General features: G+C 42.2%; 1 protein-coding gene across 6 annotated transcripts in view; it reads right to left on the reverse strand.

The window, feature by feature from the left end:
- Positions 1–24,144, reverse strand: part of CCSER1 (coiled-coil serine rich protein 1) — a 715,014-nt gene that overhangs the window by 360,374 nt on the left and 330,496 nt on the right. For all 6 annotated transcript variants that reach the window (XM_081876745.1, XM_081876744.1, XM_081876746.1 and 3 more), the window contains one exon: positions 3,005–3,082. In XM_081876745.1, coding sequence (XP_081732871.1) covers positions 3,005–3,082 — 78 coding nt within the window. The remainder of the gene's footprint in view (positions 1–3,004; positions 3,083–24,144) is intronic.

Here is a 24,144-nt window from a genome sequence, read left to right on the forward strand (position 1 = left end):
GCAAGAGCAACAGCATTAGTGCTATTCATAGATATGAAAGCTGACCTTTGTCCCTCTATGCCTCAACCGCACATTTGCTCTGTACGTTTTATATCAGGAGCAAGCTATTTAACCCACCTCCTAATGCCATCTGTACCTTTCTTCTTTTAGAGAGGGAAAGGCCATTTATCTGCTGATAGACTCGCCCCACAATGTATGCCAGGAACTGCTGAGGTGGGACAGACCCGGCCCATAAAGCAATGTATCAGGTTCCTACCAAAACTTAATCAATATGCTGTAAAAAGTTTGAACAGGTTTTCTTGTAAGGAAAAAAACAAGTACTGGTAATGTATGAAAGGAAGAGTAAAACAAACACACACACACACACTTACTTCTCTCTGCTTGGATTTCAGATATGATGTCCCAGAATTCACATGCTCTATGAATCCCATACTGCCTGTCCATATAAGCTTTATTAGAAAGCCAGGTCATCTGTGATGAGGTTAGTTTGTACAGGTAAAGGTAAAGGTAAAGGTAAGTCTAGTTAAGTCTAGCTGAATTCGACTATGCCGCTCATCTCCACTTTCAGACCGAGGAAGCCAGTGTTTGTCTGCAGTTAGCTTTTCTGGGTCATGTGGCTGGCATGACTAACTGCTTCTGATGCAACAGTACACTGTGATGGAAGCCAGGGCACATAGAGACACTACCTTCCCGCCACAGCAGTACCTATTTATCTACTCACGCTGGTGTGCTTTCGAACTGCTAGGTTGGCAGGAGCTGGGACAGAGGAACAGGAGCTCATCCCATCATGTGGTTTCAAACTGCTGACCTTACGATGGTCAAGCCCAAAAAGCTCAGTGGTTTAGACCACAGTGCCACCCACGTTTGTACAGCAAACACATTGAAAGGGCACCCCCTTCTTCTTAGGTCAGAACTGATATTCCAAAGAGACAGCTAAAACTTATTTCAAATTCAAAAGTAAACCATAGTTTACTATTCCACAGAGGCCCAATTCTTCTACCCTGTTGTTAAGTGACAAGCAGAACCACCCAAAACAAATCAAATTAAACATCTAAACATTACTGCTCACTTCACGGGAAGTTGGGAAGTACGACTATCAAATTGGCCAGAGTAATATATTCCCTGTCATCACAAACCACTATTATAGACTGACAGTATTTGGAAAGGGGTTTTGCATATGAAATCACTCACTCACGTTACTGCTGAAACCATGTTGCTCTCTCCTGGAGCAAGTCTGCAAGCAATAACAGAAACGGTTGCATTTTATATTACTTTTATTTCCCCTCAACGGTGCTGGCTGGGAGTTGCACATGAATCTCCCCTGAGCCTGACCTCAATGCTTACATGAGTTCCACAGGAAAGATGGAAGTCTTTCCTTCAAAAGCCAAAACAAATGCACCCCTGGTTTTATTTTTAATATCCTGCTATTTTTTAAAATGGGCATACAACAATGTGTCTCTGTATGCCTACACACAGTTGTCACCTGTCTTCTCAGTCTTCTTCAAACGAGCAGATGCCAACAAATCACACCTTCTCATAAGTTATTCTTTATATAAAGTCACTCTTTATATAAATTTGTGACATTGACTGGAGGACCATAGTCGAGATGAAGCTAAACGAACATACAGAAGGCATGCCACCTTGAGTTCCATGATGGAAGAATGGAGGGATAAGGGAAACCTAGGTTGTATATACATGCATACTATGTGCCTGTCAGGTACCTAGGTTCAGGGGGTAAGGTCCATGCCCCAGTGCCTGGAAAGGTAACAAGTACCCTAAAATTGAAGGTATAAAAAAGCAGTCATCCAGAAGAATCAGTGTCGAATTCTCAAAGGGATGGCTTAGTACTGGGATGGGGAATCTGTGGCTCCCTGGATGTTGTTGTACTTCAACTCCTATTGGTGCTTGTCAACATGAGCAATTGTCAGGGAAGATGAAAGCTGTAGTCCAACGCCATCTGGAGGACCACAGATTCTCTAGTCTAGTCGGTCACCACCAAGTTATCCAGAACCTGGAGTGATAGAGCAGGCAATGGCACAGGAGTGACTCTTCAGGGCATAATGGTTAGAGTGTTGAGCTAGGACCTGAGAGAGCAGGGTTTGAATCCTCACTCATTCATGAAGTGGGACCAGTCATTCTCTCTTAGCCTGACCTACCTCTCAAGGTTGTTGTGAGGCTGAAATGGGGAGGAGGAGAACTGTGTACACCACCTTGAAATCCTTGGAGGATAAAGGTGGCATATAAATGTAAGGAATAAATAAATAATAATAAATGAAGAGGACTGTGGTGTATAAGGTTAGTACTTGACTTGAACCACTTGCAATCCCCATCTGCAGCCAGCAACCCTGGTGCCAGAGGGAAAAGAGAGAAATGTCATCAGGGTGACAGAAGTACTTTGGGATAGTATGATGGCTTCAGCAGATGTCATAAAATAATAATTGTGGGCCATGCATTATGCCATGTTCACCTAACATGCCCTATTGACAAAGTGGAGATATAACCCAGGGCTGTTTGGCTGATCAGGAAGAATAAAGGTTTTTGATTAGGATGTCTCTGCTCACACAAAAGTTTTACAAGGTGCAGCTATTCTAGTAGATAAGAGAAGCAGCTTCCTCTCCGGATGTAGAGAAGGGTAGATGCCCCACCACAACAGCCATACACACACATCTGCTTGCTGAGCAGGCAGACAGGAGTTTTAAAAGATGCCGATACATACTGAGTAAAGGCAAACATAAGGAAATTGATATTGTTGTTGTTTATTTATGCAAGGAAACAAAAGGGTATTTCCTGGAGTCTTGGTAAAACAGTGCTTAAAGTTTTGCCTAACATTAATGTCTCACCAAGAGCGCAAGTCTGCTTCCAGCATATCCTCTGCCATTCTGTATATCAGTGAACTCCTCATGATTTTTGCAAACATGCAATTATAGCCAGGGTACTTGGAAGCATGCACCTGTTTAAGTCAAATACTGCAAGTATCATTGACTCTGTGATGAAAGCTATTTACCTTGAATGGCAACGGTTCTTCAGTAAGTGGGCTGACAGGAAGTGAGTTGGTACTGCTTGCAGGACTCATATCTGCACTCTACAAGAAAAGCAAAATAAAATCTAGATTAGCCTGTGACAAATCCACTGTTTAAGTGCTTGGTGTAGCTGAGCACCCCATCTGTTACAATGAAGAGAAAACAAATAATGATACACAAAACTGTAACTGAAGCAAGCATTCTACTTTGAGCATTTTTTCCTGATGCATTTTAACACCATATGGAGTAGCAAATAATGAAAAACACAATCATAACCATATCTACTCAGAAGTAAGTCCTATTGAATTCAATGGGTCTTGCTCCCATTTAAGTAGGGTTAGGATTGTAGCCTAAGATCTTCAAAGTTAAGTACTGAAAAACACAAGCTAATAAGCACCTTTAGCAAATACAATAGAAACAGTTTGTTCCCCTTAATGGCCCATCACCCAGGCAATCACCTCATCAGGAAGCTAGCCTGGCTTATATTTTAACACTTGCTGGATCCAAGGGTTGGAAGGGTCATGGCAAACAGCCTACTCCCCCCCCCCCACCTCACAAATTTAATATATGGAAGGAGGGCAAACTTCAGGATCCTGCTTCTTACTTGTGGGGGTATAAGGGGGATGACTGGCAAGCATCAGGCCTGATGTTTTAATTTGTGGCCTAGTTGGCAGTGTCAAGCACAAGATGTGGATGGTAGATCACACACTGTACAGTATATCTGAGTATATGAGCAGTTCCGCACTCTTTCAGAAAATATAAAGCAAGGATGGGAAGCCTGTGCCCCTTCAGAGGTTGTTGGACCCCAGCTCCCACTATGGCCAGCCAGCATAGTCAAAGGTCAGGAATTATGGGAGTTGTAGTCCAGTAACAACTGGAGGGTCACAGGTTCTGCATCCCTGATGTAAACTGTATGTGAAAACTTATTGCCTCTCGCTCCAACTCATAAAACTGGATTGTTCAAGCTGTGACCCTATTTTTCTAAACAGAGAGGGCATGACAGCCACCCTAGATAATTGTACTATAAAATATGTGCAGTTTTGTGAACATCACTCCCAAAGATAGAGCCAATTTTGTTTGTGGTAACTGCTTTTCAACAAGAGACTACAGTGCTATGATAGCTGCCAGACACCAACTTCCCTCAAGATTGCCATCAAAAATTATTGATCCAAGAAGTTAATACTGGCAGAAAATATCTTCAGTGGATATTAGAAGCAAGAGAACAAATAAATCCTGATAACTAAAGAAAGGAGAAGACAATCTGTGTATTTTATAGCTATTTAAAGAGAGGAAGTGCATTTCCAACTTATTTTCAGGGTGATTGCTTCAACTGTATTGTTGGTCATTTAGTTCAATATAAGTTCACAGCCTGGAAGTTGAGTGCAGCAAGCAGATGGGATATGACTGAATAAATATTTCAGAATTTTAGACTTTTTAAGGAACAGTAAAAGAGCCAGTCACGATTCTCTTGCATTCTTGTGCCATATATTTATTTTAGTGCAGGGAGAAATCCTCTCATTTGTATACCATGCAAGTTTTGTATGGGCTTTTTGGGATAGTTAGGAAATGGGGTTGTTCCAATTTCACTGATACATTTAAACACATCTGCTGAGTACTAGGACCTGATCAATGGTAACTTATAACCATACTGATCTTGATAAGAATTTCTTCATGAAAGCTTATGGGACAACTCCACAGTAAACACCTTAAGGTTTGCAAAGTGATGAACTTGTTAATAAAACACTACACAGCAAATGATTTGTGATATCTATTCATTTTTCTATGCATAATATGCTACAGAAGGATCTGGGCAACGGCCAATAAAATTGTAAGTTGCCCAATATTCACAGAGAAGGGTGTCATCCATAGCCTGGTGCAAGATCCTTTCATTCTGTGCAGGAGCTAAATATCACGTGCAAATGTCTAACATGCTGACATTCATTGAGAACATATTTAAGTAATACAAAATTCAGACTTGAAGCCTCCATAGCTAAATAAGTTAAAATGACCTGTCAAAAGTGGTTCCATACTGAAATTACAAAAGTCCTTTGGAGAGTAGATGAAGCAGTGAGAATAATTGCAGTCACAACATTTAAAACGTGCAAAATGGCTCATTAAAGCTTTAGTAAAATACATGGCAACCTAAGCAAGTTAATTCTGTTCTGAATAACCTCTACATTTCTTTCTTGTCTTAAAACGCAGGGACATTACTCCTGGCAAACAGAAATATATAAGAAGTTCATTCCCAAACTTGAAAAATGAAAACAGAAGAAAATGTATATATTATATGCATGAGTGCATGCCTACACATAAATTTGCAGTACAGCAGTGTGGTATAAAGGTAAACACAGAGTAATATATAGAGAGATATAATTATAGATATACAGAGAGACAGAGTATAAGAGCACAGAAATACACACACCAGGTATTCTGGAATGTGCTATAAAATTTATATTCAGTTGCAAGGTTTTCAGCACTGATTCTTACTCAAAAGTATATTACACTTATTTCAACCTTTTCACAATGCAGCATGAAACTTGCAACACGTTTTTGCAGTCCCAGGTGTCCAGACACTCAAAGTGTAGAGCAGCTGCTCCCTGCCAATAAAATGAAGACCACCAGGCACACAGATTGCAGTCACTTTTCCACTTCCCACACAGAAGACCTGCTTACCATGGAGGAAGGAGTTAACCCACCACTTCCTTTATCTTCCCTCAGTATGCCACTGACACCTTCTTCCAAGTCTTTTCTCCTCCTCCTCCTCCTCCTCCTCCTTCTTCTTCTTCTTCCCCCCTTGACTTGCTTTGAGACTTAAGAGCCATCAGGTAGAGTCTGGCATCTTGCACCATTTTTCCCACCCACCTGCAGCCCACCCAGGCTGAATACTGGTCTCAGCAGGTTGTTCCCCACACATATGTATAAAGAAACAATTCCCAGTACAAAAATGTAGGAGGAAATAGTAATAGCTATCTATCGAGAGTTATGCATTAACATACATCTTCACAGCTGCAAGCCTGAATAGCTTTAGGAAGGCCCTCAAATAATGCAAATCTTTATTTAAAGTTAGTCCCAAGGTGGCTTACGAAAGGTAATTGACTAAGTAATTTAAAATTATTGCAAGCCACTCTAAGTAAGTATATAGACACTAGAAGAGCAGGATACATGTATATATAAATCAATGAATAGGGCCCAACGGATAGGGCTTGGTCTTTTGGGGGGTAGTTGAGTGCTCAGGCATGCTGGCACTGCAGCCCAGCCTCAGTTTGCCATGGTTGCAGTGGGAAAAGATTGTTGTTGATACAAGAGGGAAGCTGTCAAAGCCCAGCTGCTGGGAATCTCTCCTTAAGACTCCTTGGCACCATATAACAGGGATGGAAAATATGTACCCTTTCGCTTAATTCCATGCAGATGGAGAGAGGAGCTTGGAGGGAGGGCAAGGTGGGAAGAATGGGACGGGCATCTAAAGTGGGTAGAGAAAGGAAGTCAAAGTGGGAGGGAGCCTTCTGCAAGTGGTCAGTTCAGACCTCTGGCAAGACATAGCTGTCTTTCTCATTGCAGATTTCGAGATGGCATGGGATGTGTGGGGGGGAGAGAGGTGAGAGAGGAAATCCCCTTGCATTTGTGATGATCCATGCACTGGGCACTGGGGCGCTGTGGGGATATGGCAACAGGGGAGAGGAGGGAAGCCTCCCCACTCCTCCTTTAGAGGGTGGTATAATCTTATGCTTTGCATTTGACTTGCGGCACACTGCCGAAACTCCTGGCAACAACTTGGGACTCAGGTCACAATCCTGGCATACATTTAAAGCACATGGCTTCCCCCAAAGGATCCTGACAACCATAGTTAGTGAAGGGTGCTGGGAATTGTAGCTCTCTGAGGGGCACAACACAGTCCCCAGTATTATTTGGGGAAAGTAATGAGCTTTAAATGCATGGTGTGTGGCTAGAGACTGCCTCTGCCAATAACAACCTATCCACAGCTAGAAGCCAGTAGAGGAGGCCCTGTTTGTTATCATTTGGGGAAGCACAACTCATTTTGTGTGCATTTTTCAAGGATTCTGTGCATTTTTAGGATGCCTTCTGAAATTGTAGGATATCTTATTCATGTCTATGATATTATTTTTTTTTAAATTATGTTTCTTGTATTGTTCCTTTTGTTACTACACAGTTCACATTTGTGGCCATTTCTCGAAAAAAAGAAGCACAACAAAATGAATAATAAACTTAAAGCAACTAATCAATATTATTTCCTTCACTATGTAGTTCTTGCTGGTATGGAGGTGGCAGCTTCAGACTCCCCCCCGCCCCGGCTCCAAGATCATAGCAGAAGCAGAAGATCTCACTGGTCTCCAAGACCCAGGAGCTGTGCAGGTGCAAAACATCTTCCTTCATTTAAATTGCCAGGCTTATAGTTTTGATTTATGTGATGGTGGTTTGCGGTGATAGCCGGTGGCTAATGCTACACACACACACACAATGACTAATGTGTACTTCTTGTGCCTTACAAAGGAGAGGTAGGCTCCATTACAAACCTTCCACTGATGGGATAAATGTGAATTGCCCAGAGGCAACTCTAATTATTATAGGGAATTGGGGATGGCTCCGAGCACCATAGACTAGTGCTTTGGATCTCTTTTAAAGCAGACACCAATCAAACTTCTTTGGGGAAAACTGAATCAAGACCTATCTTGGCATCATAGCTGATTTAAGTAAGCCAACTAGAGTGGGACAATCCTTTTAAATGATCGTTATATTTAAAATTTCTGGCATGAGCTAATGACTTAATGTAGAGCACAGGAGAAATTAACACTAAACAACAGGTGCATGTTGAGCGAATGTGTATCAAACATTTCTTCTGGAAGCAAACGTGCTTTCAGCTATGTTGAACTAAAATAATAAAATAAAGATCAGTAGGAAGCTAACCAGACTCTAATTTACATTGCTTATAAACTATTATTGATAACTCGGTGTAGGAGTTACCATTTGGAGAAAAGTGACTGATGTGTTTTTAATAAACATAATCAGTTAGTCAGAGACACTATTGGATTGCTGTAAAACACTGTTAAATTTAGAAGCCGACAGTGACAGACAGGATTAATATGAAAAGGCATAGATGTCACTTTTTGCCACATGCTCAGGAAACCCATGTATTTCCACTCAAAAATACCATAATGCCTGGATAAGCAATTGAGCTATTTATAGAAGCTCTCATGCTAGAATCAATTAGCTTTTTGCTAGCCACAACTGTTATATGTTTATAGGAAACACACAGACAGACTTACTGAGGATGTAAGAAAGTGACTACGAAGCAAAATAGTGGTGATGTTTGGTAATTTTATGACTCTGGACTTTTGGAGGCACATCTTCTTAGCTGGAAATGCATATTACTTCACTTCATTTACTCCTAAACGTGGTAAGGTAGCCCTGGTGCATTCAGGGTTCCTGCTGTTTATCATGTTGAACGGGGCCAGGATGTCTGCCCCCAAAGTCCTGTCCTAGCTGAAACAAGCTGCTTCCCAAGACAAACTCCATCTTCTTATGATTTCTTCTCACACCGTTCTGGCAATGTCTGAAGGCAGGAAATGCCCTGGAAGAAATCAGTGATGCAGTATCGTCAGATAGTTCTTTCTTCTTCTTTGGTGATCACTCGTAGCTGAGTATGATTCTCTTTGCCCTGAATTCGTGCTTATTCAAAGTCTACAACATCTTCGGTAAAGGCTGTTCTCCAGTTGGAGTGCTCATAGGCCAATCTTTCCCATTCATCAGCGCTTATACTTTTTTTTTTAGATTTGCCTTGAGAGGATCTTTAAACCTCTTTTGTTGTCCACTGGTATTTCGCTTTCCATTCTTAAGTTGGGAATAGAGTAGTTGCTTTGGAAGATGATAATCAGGCATTCGAACAACATGACCAGTCCAACAAGGTTAATGTTGAAGAATCATTGCTTCAACACTGGTGATCTTTACTTCTTCCACTACACTGACATTACAGTGGTACCTCAGGTTACATACGCTTCAGGTTACATACGCTTCAGGTTACAGACGCCACTAACCCAGAAATAGTGCTTCAGGTTAAGAACTTTGCTTCAGGTTGAGAACAGAAATCATGCTCCAGCGGTGCGGCAGCAGCAGGAGGCCCCATTAGCTAAAGTGGTGCTTCAGGTTAAGAACAGTTTCAGGTTAAGTACGGACCTCCAGAACGAATTAAGTACTTAACCCGAGGTACCACTATAGTTTGCCTGTCTTCCCAAGTGATATGCACTGGACAGTGAAGTGGGTTGATAGCGCTCACCTGATCTCTTGTCAGTTGCATCACTGCTGCTTCAAGGAGAGGTAAGGTGGCAGCGAGGTTGCTGAGGCAAGAGCACTGGAAGGAGCACCCTATTGCCTCCACTGGGGCATTTGCACAGTGCCAACCTTGCCGCTGCCTTGCCACCAGATGCTAAACATCAGCAAAGCAACTGACTGGAGGTAAAGATAGCACAGTTGCACCACAGCATCATCTTCTAAAAGGTAAAGGTAAAGGTACCCCTGCCCGTACAGGCCAGTCGTGTCCGACTCTAGGGTTGCGTGCTCATCTCGCTCTAGAGGCCGTGAGCCGGCGCCATCCGAAGACACTTCCGGGTCACGTGGCCAGCGTGACGAAGCTGCAGCTGGCGAGCCAGCACCAGCGCAGCACACGGAAACGCTGTTTACCTTCCTGCTATAAAGCGGTACCTATTTATCTACTTGCACTTAAGGGTGCTTTCGAACTGCTAGGTGGGCAGGAGCTGGGACCGAACGACGGGAGCTCACCCCGCCACGGGGATTCAAACCACCGACCATACGATTGGCAAGTCCTAGGCACTGAGGTTTTACCCACAGCACCACCCGCGTCCCATCTTCTATTGGCCCCTAAATTGGTGGGGCAAGTTAGTGTGAGAAGTAACCAGATTATAAGCCCCCGTCCCCTGTTGTGCACTTAGCGGAGCAGTGTGAAATGGAGCTGCAGGAAGTAGCAACCACTTCACTCACATAAAAATTACCCTGAGGCAGAAGAGGCCTAGAGTCTGTGAGCTGAAGGTTTCTTGCCTGTGATATATCAACTTGATTAACACCATTCCACACATCTTTTTTTCATTCATGCATTGTATAAATTCTTCAAGAGACTCAAAGGTAATCACCATGTCAGCAGCTAAGTTTTCAAGATATTGTACGGATATGAGAACTCATGCAAGTAAATGAAGGATTCCTGCGGTTGCATTTGACGTTCACAGCTTGAGTCTCCAATTTCCGACACTGTCCCTAATATCTCACCTTCTCAAAGCTGTCTACATAGAAAGGAAACTGAATTACCACTGTTTCAGAAACTCTCACATTATTCCTCTGAACATGTAATTGCCACAGAACCCATTACTGCTAGTTAAAGTCTTATTCAAAATTTGACAGAACCACTCATACCACTTATGAAGTTGAAGGAAAGATCTCTCTCTCAATGAATAACTTGAATTCTACAGAATCAGAATTTTAAAATATAAAATAAACAAAAGTGGTTCTAGGCCTCCAGAACTGTGTAGAAACATTTCAGGTTTTATCATCGTCTATAGCCAATGGTCATCACAATATAAACATAAATCACTTATGTGTAGACTACAGAAGGGGTGGGGGGAGGGAGAGAAGAAGAAAAAAAGAAAACCATCAGTCCAATAAGACAGGGGTAAACCCTAAGGATACAAATGAACAGGATTGAAAACATTTATTTAGCTTAAATTTCCCCTCAACATTTAGTACTAGTATGATTCAGAAAGGCCTTATTTTCAGGGTTGAGTGAATCATTGCATTGGTGTCTGGGCATTTCACAAGTACAAGTAATAGCAGGAGGGTTCACACAACCCCTCTGAGACACTGAAAGGATATGTAAGTGGGTAGCACCAGTTAGCCCAATCTTTTATCTGCGATACTAACAGCTTTCAATACATGAGAGAGGGCATGTGATTCTTCCTTAAACCAAGCTTTACCAAGCTTCTACCCTTGGGCAGGAGATATAGAAGCTTTGGAGGCCAGTGGTTGAACATTTTGGGGCCCAAATGGGATCCCCTCAAGTCTTCACAGGACTTGATAGATGAGCTCTGGATCATCCCACACTTCCTACAACCATTACAATTTTGCCTGTGTGTGTGGATTTAACATATGGAATAAATCCCTGGGAATTCCATTCTTACCTGAATGCTCTTCCGGAGGAAGAGAGGGGAACCTGCCCTGTTGTATATCGGGGGGGGGGGGGCTGTGTGGAGAGAGTCTCCTCCTTTAAATTCCTGGGTGTTTACCTTAGTGAGGACCTCACTTGGAAAATCACCATAACTCAGGTGGCCCAACAGAGACTCCATTTCCTCAGGGTCTTGTGAAAGAATAAAGTTAAACAACAATTGATGAACTCCTTTTACCGGTCCACAATAGAAAGTGGCCTTTCATATTGTACTACAGTGTGGTTTGCTGGCCTAACAGCCATGGACAGAAAGTCTCTACAGAGGGTGGTGAATACAGATCATGATATCATGGGCTGTCCCTTGAGTTCGCTAGATGACATCGCAAGGGATCGTTGCCTTAGGAGAGCGAGAAAAATTCTCAGGGATGACTCACACCCCGGCCATCACCTCTTTAATCTTCTACCCTTGGGCAGGAGATATAGAAGTATAATCAGCCGTACCAACAGGTTAAAAAATAGCTTCTATCCGCGGGCTGTTAGGCTGTTGAACGGAAAATAACATAGCGAAATTGACTTGTGAGGTGGTGTGTTGTTCAATAAGCACACAGAGTGCAACGAGACTGAGTGTTTTGGGGGCGGGGAAGGAGGCTCATTTAATTTCATTGTACACAGGTTGTACAATGACAATAAAGGTATTATTACAAGAGGCTTCCAAATGTTGTTGACTGTGGCTTGAGATCAGGACTGGCCTGAAGATATTTGGTACCTGAGGTGAACCACAAAATGGCACCTCCCCTGCCAGTTGAAGTGAGAGAAGGGACTGAAGAATGAAAGGGGAGAGAGAAGATCAGCCTTGAAATGATAGAGGAAAGTTAATATCACCAATGGAATGAGAAGGGAGGAAATGGCGCTGGAGGAGGGCGGGGTGGAAGAGAAGGTAACAGGCCAATCTGCTGCCCCTTCTAGTGGGTCCAGATCTGCCACCCAAGGCAGCTGCCTCGACCTTGCTTCATGGGCAGACCAGCCCTGCTTGAGTGACAGAAGCAGACAGGAAACTCTTAATTCAAAATCCAAAAGAAGACAGAAGCCATAGTATAACTGCACACATTCTTCTGTAATTATTTACAGAGCATAGTCATTCTTATTCTAATATATTCCCAGGAGCCAAACAGTAATAGAGGAAATATATTAATGAATAAAAATTGCACGTTTGACCATTATTCCTGAGATTTTACATTGTACTACCCCCCCACAACTGCAGATACCCAACATGATCACATTTTTACACTTTATATATATTATTATGTTTTTTTGCAAGTATTGTGGCATGTAAAAAAAAAAAGAAAAGAAATATTTGGCATTAAGCTAAATTTATCACAACAGTGTTCTATTGGTGTGGATAAAATTAGGAGAGAGTTATTAACTATTCTCCTCCCGCAATTAACTCTGAAACTACGCTATAATAAAGAATGTTTCAAACTTCAAAATAAATCCCTGAAAAGCATAATTATCACTTAGTTTAAAATTGTACAGCTTGCAGTTTCTGTCAGTGATTTCTCGGAAAACACTCCCCATCCCACGCCTAAAAATAAACAAACTCATTATGTTAATCTAAGGGATTAAAAGCCAGCTTTCCCCCTGGTAAGTCATACCAAAAAGACCTTCATTAAGAAACTTTTCTCAAATGTATTGAAGAGGAATGTGTTTTTGAGGCTCTTTAAAAATCCATTAATAACTTAGAAGTTTCTGTATTGTGTTTAACGCTTGTCACTGGAACTATAATTTTTAATTAATTGAGCAACCTTAAAGCTGGCTGAGGGGGTTGGAAGCAATCTTAAGTGCTGCTCTGCCATCCAAGGCCATCCAAGTTACAAGCTTGGTGGATCAGGGGAATGTCCTGGACGTAGCGTATCTTGCTTTCAGCAAGGCTTTTGACAAAGTCCCTCATGATATTCTTGCAGAAAAGCTTCCCACTCTACAATTCTATGATTATATGCAATTGGTTTCTAGAGTGACTAGCACATAAACAGAGACAGACAACAGCACATATAACTGACTAAACCACTTGGAGATCTAGTCTGGCATATAAAGGTAAAGGGACCCCTGACCATTAGGTCTAGTCGTGGCCGACTCTGCGGTTGCGGCGCTCATCTTGCTTTACTGGCCGAGGGAGCCAGTGTACAGCTTCCAGGTCATGTGGCCAGCATGACTAAGCCGCTTCTGGAGAACCAGAGCAGCACACAGAAATGCCGTTTACCTTCCCGCCGGAGTGGTACTTTGACGTGCTTTCGAACTGCTAGGTTGGCAGGAGCAGGGACCGAGCAACAGGAGCTCACCCCGTTGCAGGGATTCGAACCGCCGACCTTCTGATTGGCAAGTCCTAGGCTCTGTGGTTTAACCCACAGCGCCACCCGTATCCCTTAGTTGGGTATATAGTGGTATATAAATTAATTTAATTAATTAATTTACATTAATAGAAAATCATACTGCAGAAATATAGTGAGTCTCAATTCTTTTATATGTTATATGTATACGATGAAATATTTTTGTATAGTTGGTTTGCTTTTTAAAGCAGCAACACATACGATAAGTGGCTCAGACTTGAGCAGGTGTTTGCCGCAAGAGGCAATCCAATGCAAGCTAAGCTGGGTTCAGCTGGAACTGCCAAAATCCATGTATAAATCTGCTTTAAACGGTTTCCTCCTCCATCCCTACTCTCATGCCTCTCTATCTGTATCCAACCAGTGCTTCATGTTCTACCTGCAGTTATATTGTTTTTATTTTTCTCTGTACACTGTTTTATGAGGGCTTAGGTCTGTAAAGCGACTAATACCTGCAACAAACAAACAAATGTTGAAGCTTCCTTAGAATTTATTCTATGAAATGGGACGTGAGGGTTCCCTCCACACACACACATTATTTCCTCTGAATTTATTTTATTTTTTTAATAATATTTATTAAGAATTTCCAATTATAACAATATAAAAAAAAAAAAACATCCAAATTTAAGATCTTATTTTCCATAACATCTTTCCAGGACTTCCCCTCCCCTCCCCCTCTTGTATTCCAATTCTTACAAATAAATTCAGCAATTTATTATCCCAAATTTTAACCTTATTATCATTAGCCCAATTTAAAAATATTTTCCCATCTCCTAAGATCGACCTATTCCCTTCCGCGCGTTCCCCCCTTTAATATACATAATAGATTAAAATATAATAAAATAAAATATGATTTTGATTTTACAGCCTTTGGATTCCAAATCCCTCCCCCTTTTCCTGGTTGCATTTCCCATATTGATCAACATCTGATGTCTTCCTGGAGTTCCCACATTTATTTAAACCATAGTCCTTTACCAGTCTTCTTTAATTTTAAATGTCCAATCTTGGAAGGAGTCTATCTCAAAAAGGCCCATTTTTTCCATCCAGATTTTTATATACTTGGGAGTAAAACTCCAATTTTATTTCTTAAACCTTTCAAATCTGGATTTCCCAAATGTTCCCACTTCCAACTTTGTCCAATTCTTATTATTCTTGTTGTTCTTGTTAGTCTCTCTCCTCTTTCTTTTCCTGTTTTCCTGCACAAATGTTCTAATTCCAAAAGCTTATAAATTCCACTGCAGAGGCTCTGTTATTCAGGAACGAAACATGATGCCAAGTCCCTTCCATTTTCAATAGATAAGTCTATTGTCTACTTTAGTGTGTAAACCTCTGTAGTCAAAATAATGTTCCATTTCTGCAGTTTCCCAGGAGATAAAAAGTTCTGTCAAATTCGATGCCAACAACTTGTAATATCCCTCGGCTCCTCTAGGTGGATTATAGTAACTCAGTTCCTTTCTAGATCACGTCCACCAGTCAAAGTAACTTTATTATTCCTTGTTTTAAACATTTTGTATCCAATTTGTAACAAATATAACCGGCAAAGTCCTCGTAACAAAGTTCTCATTGTTGTTCTTCTGCTTTGACAGCTCTTTGACAGCTGTCAAAACCTCTCCTTGTCTTCTCCCGGCGCTCTCACTAAAACGCTCCCAGGTTCCGGGGGGGGGGTTTGCTTTTTGAATAAATTCCACTTTTCTCCTCCAGCTCAATCTTATAATTTTCCATCGCGAAATTTCATAACTTTATCAAAATAAGGTTGCGCTCAATCTTAGATGTTAAGTCCTTTACTTTAGCTCCTCTACAACAGGGGGGGGGCTGACTTCCTTTTTATGCCTCCCCCGCTCATTCCGAATTCTTTAAAAAAAATTCTCGCCTTTTTTAATCCAAGTTCCGATTACTCACGGGTTATGCTTTTAAGTCCAAATTTCCAATGGAAGAAGTCAGCGCTCTCCGTCGAATGGCATGCGGCTTCGCTCGGCAGGGGAAGCGGAGGACTCAAAGCACCCCCCCCCGTCACCCGTTCTGCAGCCTTTAAAAAGGCTCCTTCGCGGGTCGGGGGGGGCTCAAAAGGTGCCAGCCGAGTCACCATGTCCATGGGTTTTAGCGCCCATGGTTTTTAAGGGTCCCCGCGTCGCCGGCGCGGCAGGACCCAGCCCCTACCGAGCAGGCTCCCTCCGGAGCTCGGAGGGAGTCCGCCATTCGGCGATGGCGCCAACCCGGAAGTCTATTTCCTCTGAATTTAAAAGCACTGTGACACTTTGAAAATAATTTGTCAGAATGCCAATGAGGTCTTATAGCGTATTAGACCCACACATATTCATTTGCAGAAAACAAGGCTACTGCTGCTGTGCCTTATTTACAGACTTCCTCGTGTCAGGGCATCTGGGACCTGAGCTATGAAACCCATTTCATGAGAGCTGTCTAGGACTGTGTAAGCTCTGGCCACACAGTACACACTTCAAAGAGAGAAGGGAACAGACATGTGAAACTTCAGCACTGGTCTGGTTACATACTCTTGCCAAGCAGAAGAAAACCTGTTGGCTGCTGTAGTTGAGGCCTGGGCTCAGCACTTGCTCTGCTCCATTGGTTCTACTGCAGTGACACACAGCAACAGCCTGTTCCTGCCTTGCTTCAGAGTCCTGTGTCTGTGAATTAATGACCATTTGCCTTTCCACTTCTCCCGAGTTTGACTGGTTCAGTGGACTTTGTTGTGGTTTATTTCTGATTGGTATTTCAAACTATCACAGTTTTGAAAGTTGTCAGCAACTGTTGCATCTGTTGCATCTAGTAGGCTAATGCCCCAAGCACCTTCTCAATTTGTTCTTTTTCGGTCGGTCTCTGAGAGTGCAATAAATAAATGGCAATGCCCTGTTCCAGTATGGATTGAGCTGAGCCACATGCAACAATACCTCTCTCAATCCAGCCCATAGGCGTGGAGGAAAGCAATGCTGTTTGTGCCAGTCCTGCCTCCAACATTCTGGGAAGTCTGCCAGTTCCATGGGAGCTTGAGGTTCACATGGAAGTGGGTTGTGTCTGGTCAAAGTCAAGCAGAGGAGACAAGAAGAGGGCCTTGGACAGCTCCAAGTGGGTCTTGTTGGTTGAATTAGAGCCAACTGATGCCTGTGTAGTAGCTCCACCTCCCTGGAGTTGACTGGATGAAAGACCCTAAAATTATTTTCTAGTGAGTCTAGAGAGATAGAGGTAATGTGGGAACCCATCCTCTAAGTCAGAGGATGGTTGCACAGCTGTGTCTTTCAGTGAAGAGGGTTTCTAATAAGATACTGATGGTTCTCCCTTGAGGAAGCATGTCCTCATCAGCATCCTATGTAGTGCACTACAAGATCCCTAGGTCATGAGTTATTACACTTTCTGTGCAAGGCTTTTGCATTCAAATGGTCAATTCCCAGATAAGGTCTAGTAAATGACTGTGTAATGTGGGTCTACATAGGTGATCTGGGTCTACACCTGTATCGATGTCCCAAGATGTCAGAGACAGGGTAAGGGGGCATGCTTAGGTCTTTCACTCCCCTTTAGGCATGTGAACCAGACCAGGGGGAAATATTGTCTGATGCATCCTCTACAGAGGAATGATAGTTAGAAGACTGGGCAGAGCAATAGTCACTGGTGGAGAAAGAGATCTGCTTTGGCAGTCTTAAACAGTCTCAGACCATTTCCTTTCTCCTTTCAATATTTCAGTGGTAAATGGGGTGGAAGATTCTGGCTCAGCAGTGGTGGTGGTGCAGAAACCTCTTTCCTGGCCTGGAGCAGCAGAGAGGAAGTGGAAAGTTCTAATAATAGAAAGGTAAACAGCATGCACTGAAAACATATGCACAGCATTGTCGCCCAAAGCTCTTGCCTACTAAAGAGTGCTCCATGAAGCAGATCTGCTTCGTTGCTCATTGATGTCTGACCAAAGTAAAACAAATGTTTTTACACCACTGAATGGGGAGTTCTAAAAAGACGTGCATCTCTATTGTTATGCCTTATGAGACACTGGAGAACCCAATATAGGCATGTACATGACCACAATTAACTAGATAATTATACAAAGATTTCTTTCTCACCATGGGCCACTGATTCGTGACTTACAAGTAAATATGTTCATAAAAAAAATAATACCTGAAAACTGGAAAGCAGCATAATCTCAGAGGCTAGGTAGCTGATTAAGAGCAGCTCAGAGAGAAAAGCAAGTGCCTTGAAGCTCTAGTTTATATTGAAACTTCAAACCCTAATTATTATTTGTCCAGATATGGATGCACTATGCAAATTAACACAGTCCTTGCCACAGGACACAGATATCAAATAATATAGAGCGAGAGGAGAATCAAAGAGAATAAAATCAAAGAGAATAGTGTGCAATAAGGGCACTGGGCTTGATGAAAGACTAGTAAAATGTTAGTCATAATGAAAGGTTCAGAGGAAAGGAATGAGATTTCAGAGGCCACCAAAAAGGTATCTGAGGCAGGCAGTGGGGAGAGATATATAATGCTATTTGAAACAAGGGAGGTATCATGTGAGCATTGCCTCTTGCAGATTTTTGTGTGAGAGAACTGGGAAGTTAAGTGGAATTGCTTAACCCAAATCCTTTGGCTCTGCACATAAACTATGGGAGTCAAAAATTATATGCAATGCTTGTGGCAAATGCCACCTGGTCCCAGTAAAAATTGGGCCGCAGCCAGTGTATAAGGACTCAGGAACATTTCACTGCTGGGAAATGTAGAAGGTTCTCTACCTAATCAGGATAAAGGTGGCTGAGGGCCAGTAAGATTCAGATCATGGTCACAGGTGTGTGTTTCCTTGTACTTACGTTAACTGATAGCAGAGATGGAAGAAATCAGCTAATTCCACCAAACACACAGAACAACTTTAAGTAGTTCAAGTAGTTAAAGAAAGTATTGCCATTAATAAAGTTGATGAAGGGGTTGTTTGCAAGGAGATGCCTGTGGTATTCTATAAGCAAAAACAATTGGAACTAAGAGAGTGGATAAGATACTATTTTACGCTATTCAACATACAGGCTTTCCACAATAACCTTTTGCAGCATTATGAAAATTGGGACCAACAAAATGTTCCTAGAGATCATGCTGGATTCCTGTTGGACATGCCAAATCTTAGATTTGTCTCACTATTAAACATGGGCATTTATTAAAGTGTTTACAAGTAGTACTAGTCCCACGGGGTCCTCCGCTCACTGTTTTCTGTCTCTCAATATGGGGTAAATAAACTGGACTGGATGTGAGGGAGTGCTCACCAGAGATAAATAAATGCAGTAAAAAAAATAAAAAGCATAAGAAGAATCATAAAGCTCTGCTATTAAGCTTTAATATCATCCAGCTCGATCGTTAACAGACTCATTTTGCCTGCCTCACAAGTACTCTTCCAATACACAAAACAGATTGGCTATGGTATGTTTTTCAAAATGCAAGCAGGTATTTTGAGGCCTCCTTTTCCCAAGTTTAAACAGATGGTGCAACTGTAAGTACAACCTCCTCAGGGTTCTACTAGTTGGAAGACTTTGTGATCCAAGCCAGCAAGTCAGTGGAAATTAAGTATCCCAACTGCACATAGAATTGGAACCTAACCCAAGTAAGTACAGTGGTACCTCGGGTTAAGTACTTAATTCGTTCCGGAGGTCCGTTCTTAACCTGAAACTGTTCTTAACCTGAAGCACCACTTTAGCTAATGGGGCCTCCTGCTGCTGCTGCGCCGCCAGAGCACGATTTCTGTTTTCATCCTGAAGCAAAGTTCTTACCCCGAGGTACTATTTCGGGGTTAGCGGGGTCCGTAACCCGAAGCGTATGTAACCTGAAGCGTATGTAACCTGAGGTACCACTGTATAAAGCAGGGATAGGAAACCTGTGGCTTTCCAGATGTAGCTGCAACACAACTCTCATCAACCCTGACCAAGTTAGCTGGGGCTGATGGGAGTTGGAGCCTGGAGGGTAATACCCTTCTCTGCCACAAGGGAAGGCTGTTAGAGGACATGAATGTGATGTTCTGTGAAGACTGAGTGGTCTGATGATGGAATTTTGTTAAGTCCTGGAAGATTCAGCAAACTACCTATAGTTTTGCCAAATCAGTGGGTGAAGAGGAAGGTATTTCCTGCTTTAGACCTTTATATATCAGAATTTCAACAAGTGTTCAAAGTAGCTTTCAATGGAAGAAAAAACAACAACATGGCAGCAATCACACAAAGAGCAGTTGTATGACTGACCCCAAACAAACAGCAGCTGTGGAGGGGAAGTTACTCTGGATTAAGGCCATAATAAGGGAGATAATGAATTTAAACTCTAGGGCCTCATGGTTGATATCTGGATCAGGAATAAACTGTTACTGGTGCCACTTTCCTTCCAATGCAAATATCCATCACAGGGAGGGGATTCATCCCCATCGTTCTGCCCGGATGCTGAGGTCCAGCGCCGAGGGCCTTCTGGCGGTTCCCTCATTGCGAGAAGCAAAGCTACAGGCAACCAGGCAGAGGGCCTTCTCGGTAGTGGCGCCCGCCCTGTGGAACGCCCTTCCAGCAGATGTCAAAGCGATAAACAACTACCTGACATTCAGAAGACATCTTAAGGCAGCCCTTAAGTTCAGGAAAGTTTTTAACGTGTGATATTTTACTGTATTTTTGGTTTCTATGGAAGCCGCCTAGAGTGGCTGGGGAGGCCCAGCCAGATGGGCGGGGTATAAATAATAAATTGTTGTTGTTGTTGTTGTTGTTGTTGTTGTTGTTGTTGTTGTTGTTGTTGTTGTAATAGCAGTGAGGGCAAAGGGTTGAAGCCCCATTCTCAGTTGTGTGATTATAATTACATCCAGTTTGTGCTACAACAGGGGTAGCCTATGTGCTGCTCTCCAAAACTTGTTGAACTAAAAATTATCACCATCCCTGAACGTGAATGTTTTGGCTGGTGCTGGTAGAAGTTGGAGTCCCAACAACATCTGCAGGGCCACGGGTTCACTTAAAGAGAGAATTCCCTTCCTTTAACGTAGTAGCTATGGAAAGTGCAATTAACATTTTGCATGTTCCAGACTGGTACACATGACTAACATCTACTAATAATGTACAGATGCCAGTTTGTAGAGAGTGTAAATTCTGTGGAAAAACACAAACCACTGCTGGCACAAAGCCATGCAAATACATTAAAGTAAACAGAGAGTTTATCCCCATGAAAATTTGGCCAAATTCTGGTTGTTACCCGTTCTAATTAGCTGCTTACACAATAACAGAGTTGGGAGGGAGCATTTCAGGGCTGTAGAATCAACCTTGCAATGCTGCATTGCATTCATTAATACCCCATATGATTTAAACATGGTGTAAGACACTATTTTTACAGAATTTTTTATTATGATAATGCATAATTAGTATTTTTAATTTGCCCTGAAAAATTATGTCAGTTTGACTCCTTCCCCTTCTTTCTTTCTCTTTCTCTTTTTCTTTCTCCTTCTGTGATGAGGCTGCATTTTAATGTTTTAACTTTGTATTTTAATTTTGTTTTTAAGTTATATTTCAATCAACTTGTTTTTATTATTGGTTGTTAGACGTCTTGGCTGGGTAGGGCGGGGTATAAATAAAATTTATTATTATTATTATTTATTATGATGCCCCTATACTCAGTCCAAAGAAAATGATAGGGTACTTAAATCAAATTTAAATCAGTTGGACTTAAATTTAACTTATTTTATCTGGGTCAGGTCCTCTCCAAATATTAAAAATATATGTGTGCACCACCTGGAATGTACATTGCAGCTATTTGCAAATGGCTTCTTGATCATTGTGTTGCCCTTGAGTGCAGCACATTAGTTTTCCCCATGATGGAATGGCATTCAGTTATATGGGAGAATGTCAATAATCTCAGCAGTGTCCTCAACAGCCTCCGTATCAGAAGCAGATTTTGTCCTGCCCCTACTGTGTTCAAAATTATGACCCAGTTGGGTTCTCCCATCAAGCACCAAGAACTAAGTCAGTCAGTAACTTCAGAGATTCACTCACTTCAAACATTCCTATCTACGGTGGTACCTTGGGTTACATACGCTTCAGGTTACATACGCTTCAGGTTACAGACTCCGCTAACCCAGAAATAGTACCCTGGGTTAAGAACTTTGCTTCAGGATGAGAACAGAAATCACGGTGGCAGAGCAGTGGCGGCGAGAGGCCCCATTAGCTAAAGTGGTGCTTCAGGTTAAGAACAGTTTCAGGTTAAGAACGGACCTCCAGAACAAATTAAGTACGTAACCAGAGTTACCACTGTACATAGATCACCCCTAAAAAAGCTTCTTTTCTACACCCGCTCGCCGTACCACCTGTAGCCTCCATTGCACAGCCTCAAGCAACGACCAGCCATGCCGCAACACTACAGAGGTCCCACAACACACCAGAGAGGTGCTGGAACTCAGTTCCAGTGAGTTCCAGCTGAAAAAAAGCCTAAGAGTGTCACACTTTTAACCCCAAAAAAGGTGCCAGTACTTCATACCTTTGAGTATCCCCTGAAACAAAAGCATTGCTTGGATGGACAGATGAGCAGACAGACAGACAAATATTCTGTAACTGCTTGATTATCTTAGCAATCTACTTATGCCATAATGTCCCCTATGCATTGCCCAAAACCAGGCATGTCCAACTCCCAAGCGACTGCGATCTACTCACAGTATAAAACAACTGGCAGTGATCTACCCAGAGTTGTTGAGCTTTCTGTAGGGAGCGAATGTTGCTGAGCTTTTTGGGGGGAGCCAGAGTTCTTGAGCTTTTCAGACATGCCTTTTGGACATGCCTGCCCTAAACCAACAAAGTAACCAATGTGGGGAAAGAGGCCTCTTAGTCTTGGATGTAGTCCCATAAATAGATAATAGCATTGTGTGGGAGAAGAAAAACACACATTGAGCAACCAGTGGTGCATGTTCACATCAGGGTGATTATTCACATGATTAGCTTTGACACCTGCAGTCATTTGGTTGGGGTGGATGGGTGGGCACATCTGGCTACCTAATTCCTTCCTCTTCTCCCCGTATATGATTAGCATAAATGCTTGATCAGGGCCAGTGGCGTCCTGTGAAGCATCATACAATTTTCTCTAAAACACATGTCAACTTGCTAACTTGCTCTCTGGTAGCTACTGACAACTAACTGCACCAGCTACAAAATTTATTTTTTACACTGGGAGGTACAGCACTAAAACAGCAGTAAAAGCTTATTGAGGCAAGAGGATGGGAGAGAATAAGACATATATACTTGTATCAGAACCCAGTAATTGTTCAATTGTCATAGTAACATAATCCCACAAATTTCCCAGCTGGGCAAAGTGGCTTCCTATGCAGCACAAAGACATTTGGTAGTAAAATCTTGGAAACATTTACCATATTAATGAGAGTAAATATCTGCTACTATAGTAAATCTCCGGTGCTGCCAACTGGGTCCTCGCTTAAAATGAATTGGAGGCTTTGAGACTGAAGCCATGTTCTTTAGTTTCTTAAAGCTTAGAGTCTTACAAAAGCAAATTATTATGGAGAAATTTACAGCTGAGGTTCTTTACTATGGATTAACTTGCTGAAGGGGGTGCATGAGGACAACATTTTGAGACTATTCATGTGCTAACTTTGCCCTTAGGCAACACTATCTCCAGTTCAAAGGGAAATTTGCTGTTTCAGATCTTACCTGTCTAGAGTCTTGCCTGAAACGATAACCTGAACCAGAATCCCATGCACTGTTCCAGAGGAACCTAGATTAGTTTCACTCTGTCCAGTATGCCACATGGTCCAGAATCAGGACATGTTGCTTCCAATTTGCCTTGGCCCAACACAAAGTGAAAGAATGCCCTTGTCCAAGGCTCAGATATAAACTCATATTGCTGGAACCACAACTGGACAATACAACAATGCTGGGTGTTTTCTGGACTAGGAACCTAGAGCAGGTGTGCAGGATCTACATTGGTTTTCCCCTACAACCCTGAGATACACCAACTGGAAGCAGTTCCAAAATAGAAGCTCACGAATTTTGACACAGAATGGAGCATAGGCTTCACCTTGCTCCACTCAGGATTTTTTAATCTAATTGCAGAATTGAAGCTACACATACATACACATACACCCATTCCTGTTTCCCAACAATAACACCCGCTGACTACTGCCAAAAAACCCCACTTAGCCTAATTTAGGAGAGAGAAATGCTTTAGTTTTTGGTGGGGTGGTGGTGGTGATTGTTAATCACCAGGAACTGGAAATCTTTGCTGATCCACTGCAAATCACCTGGATATCTACCAAGATAAATAGTTAATATCCATATAATGATATTATCAGATTTCCTCTGATCAATGATCCTCCCACATTGTATATTCAGAACAGCCCTGCAATGTGGGTTAGGCTGAGGGACATGGTGTGTACACACCGCCCTTATACATTTAAAGCACATTGCTTAAATCTATGGTACGTATGCAGCGATAGTGACTAGCTCAAGTTTACCCAATGAGCTTTATGGTGGAGTGGAGATTGAAACAGGAAGTCTCGCCAATCCAACTCTAACCAGTACACCACATAAACTAATGAACTTCTCTGCGCAATAGCTCTTTGCCTGCAC

This window comes from Podarcis erhardii, assembly GCF_964252035.2.
Source record: "Podarcis erhardii genome assembly, chromosome: 9".
In the NCBI taxonomy this organism is placed as follows: Eukaryota; Metazoa; Chordata; class Lepidosauria; order Squamata; family Lacertidae; genus Podarcis; species Podarcis erhardii.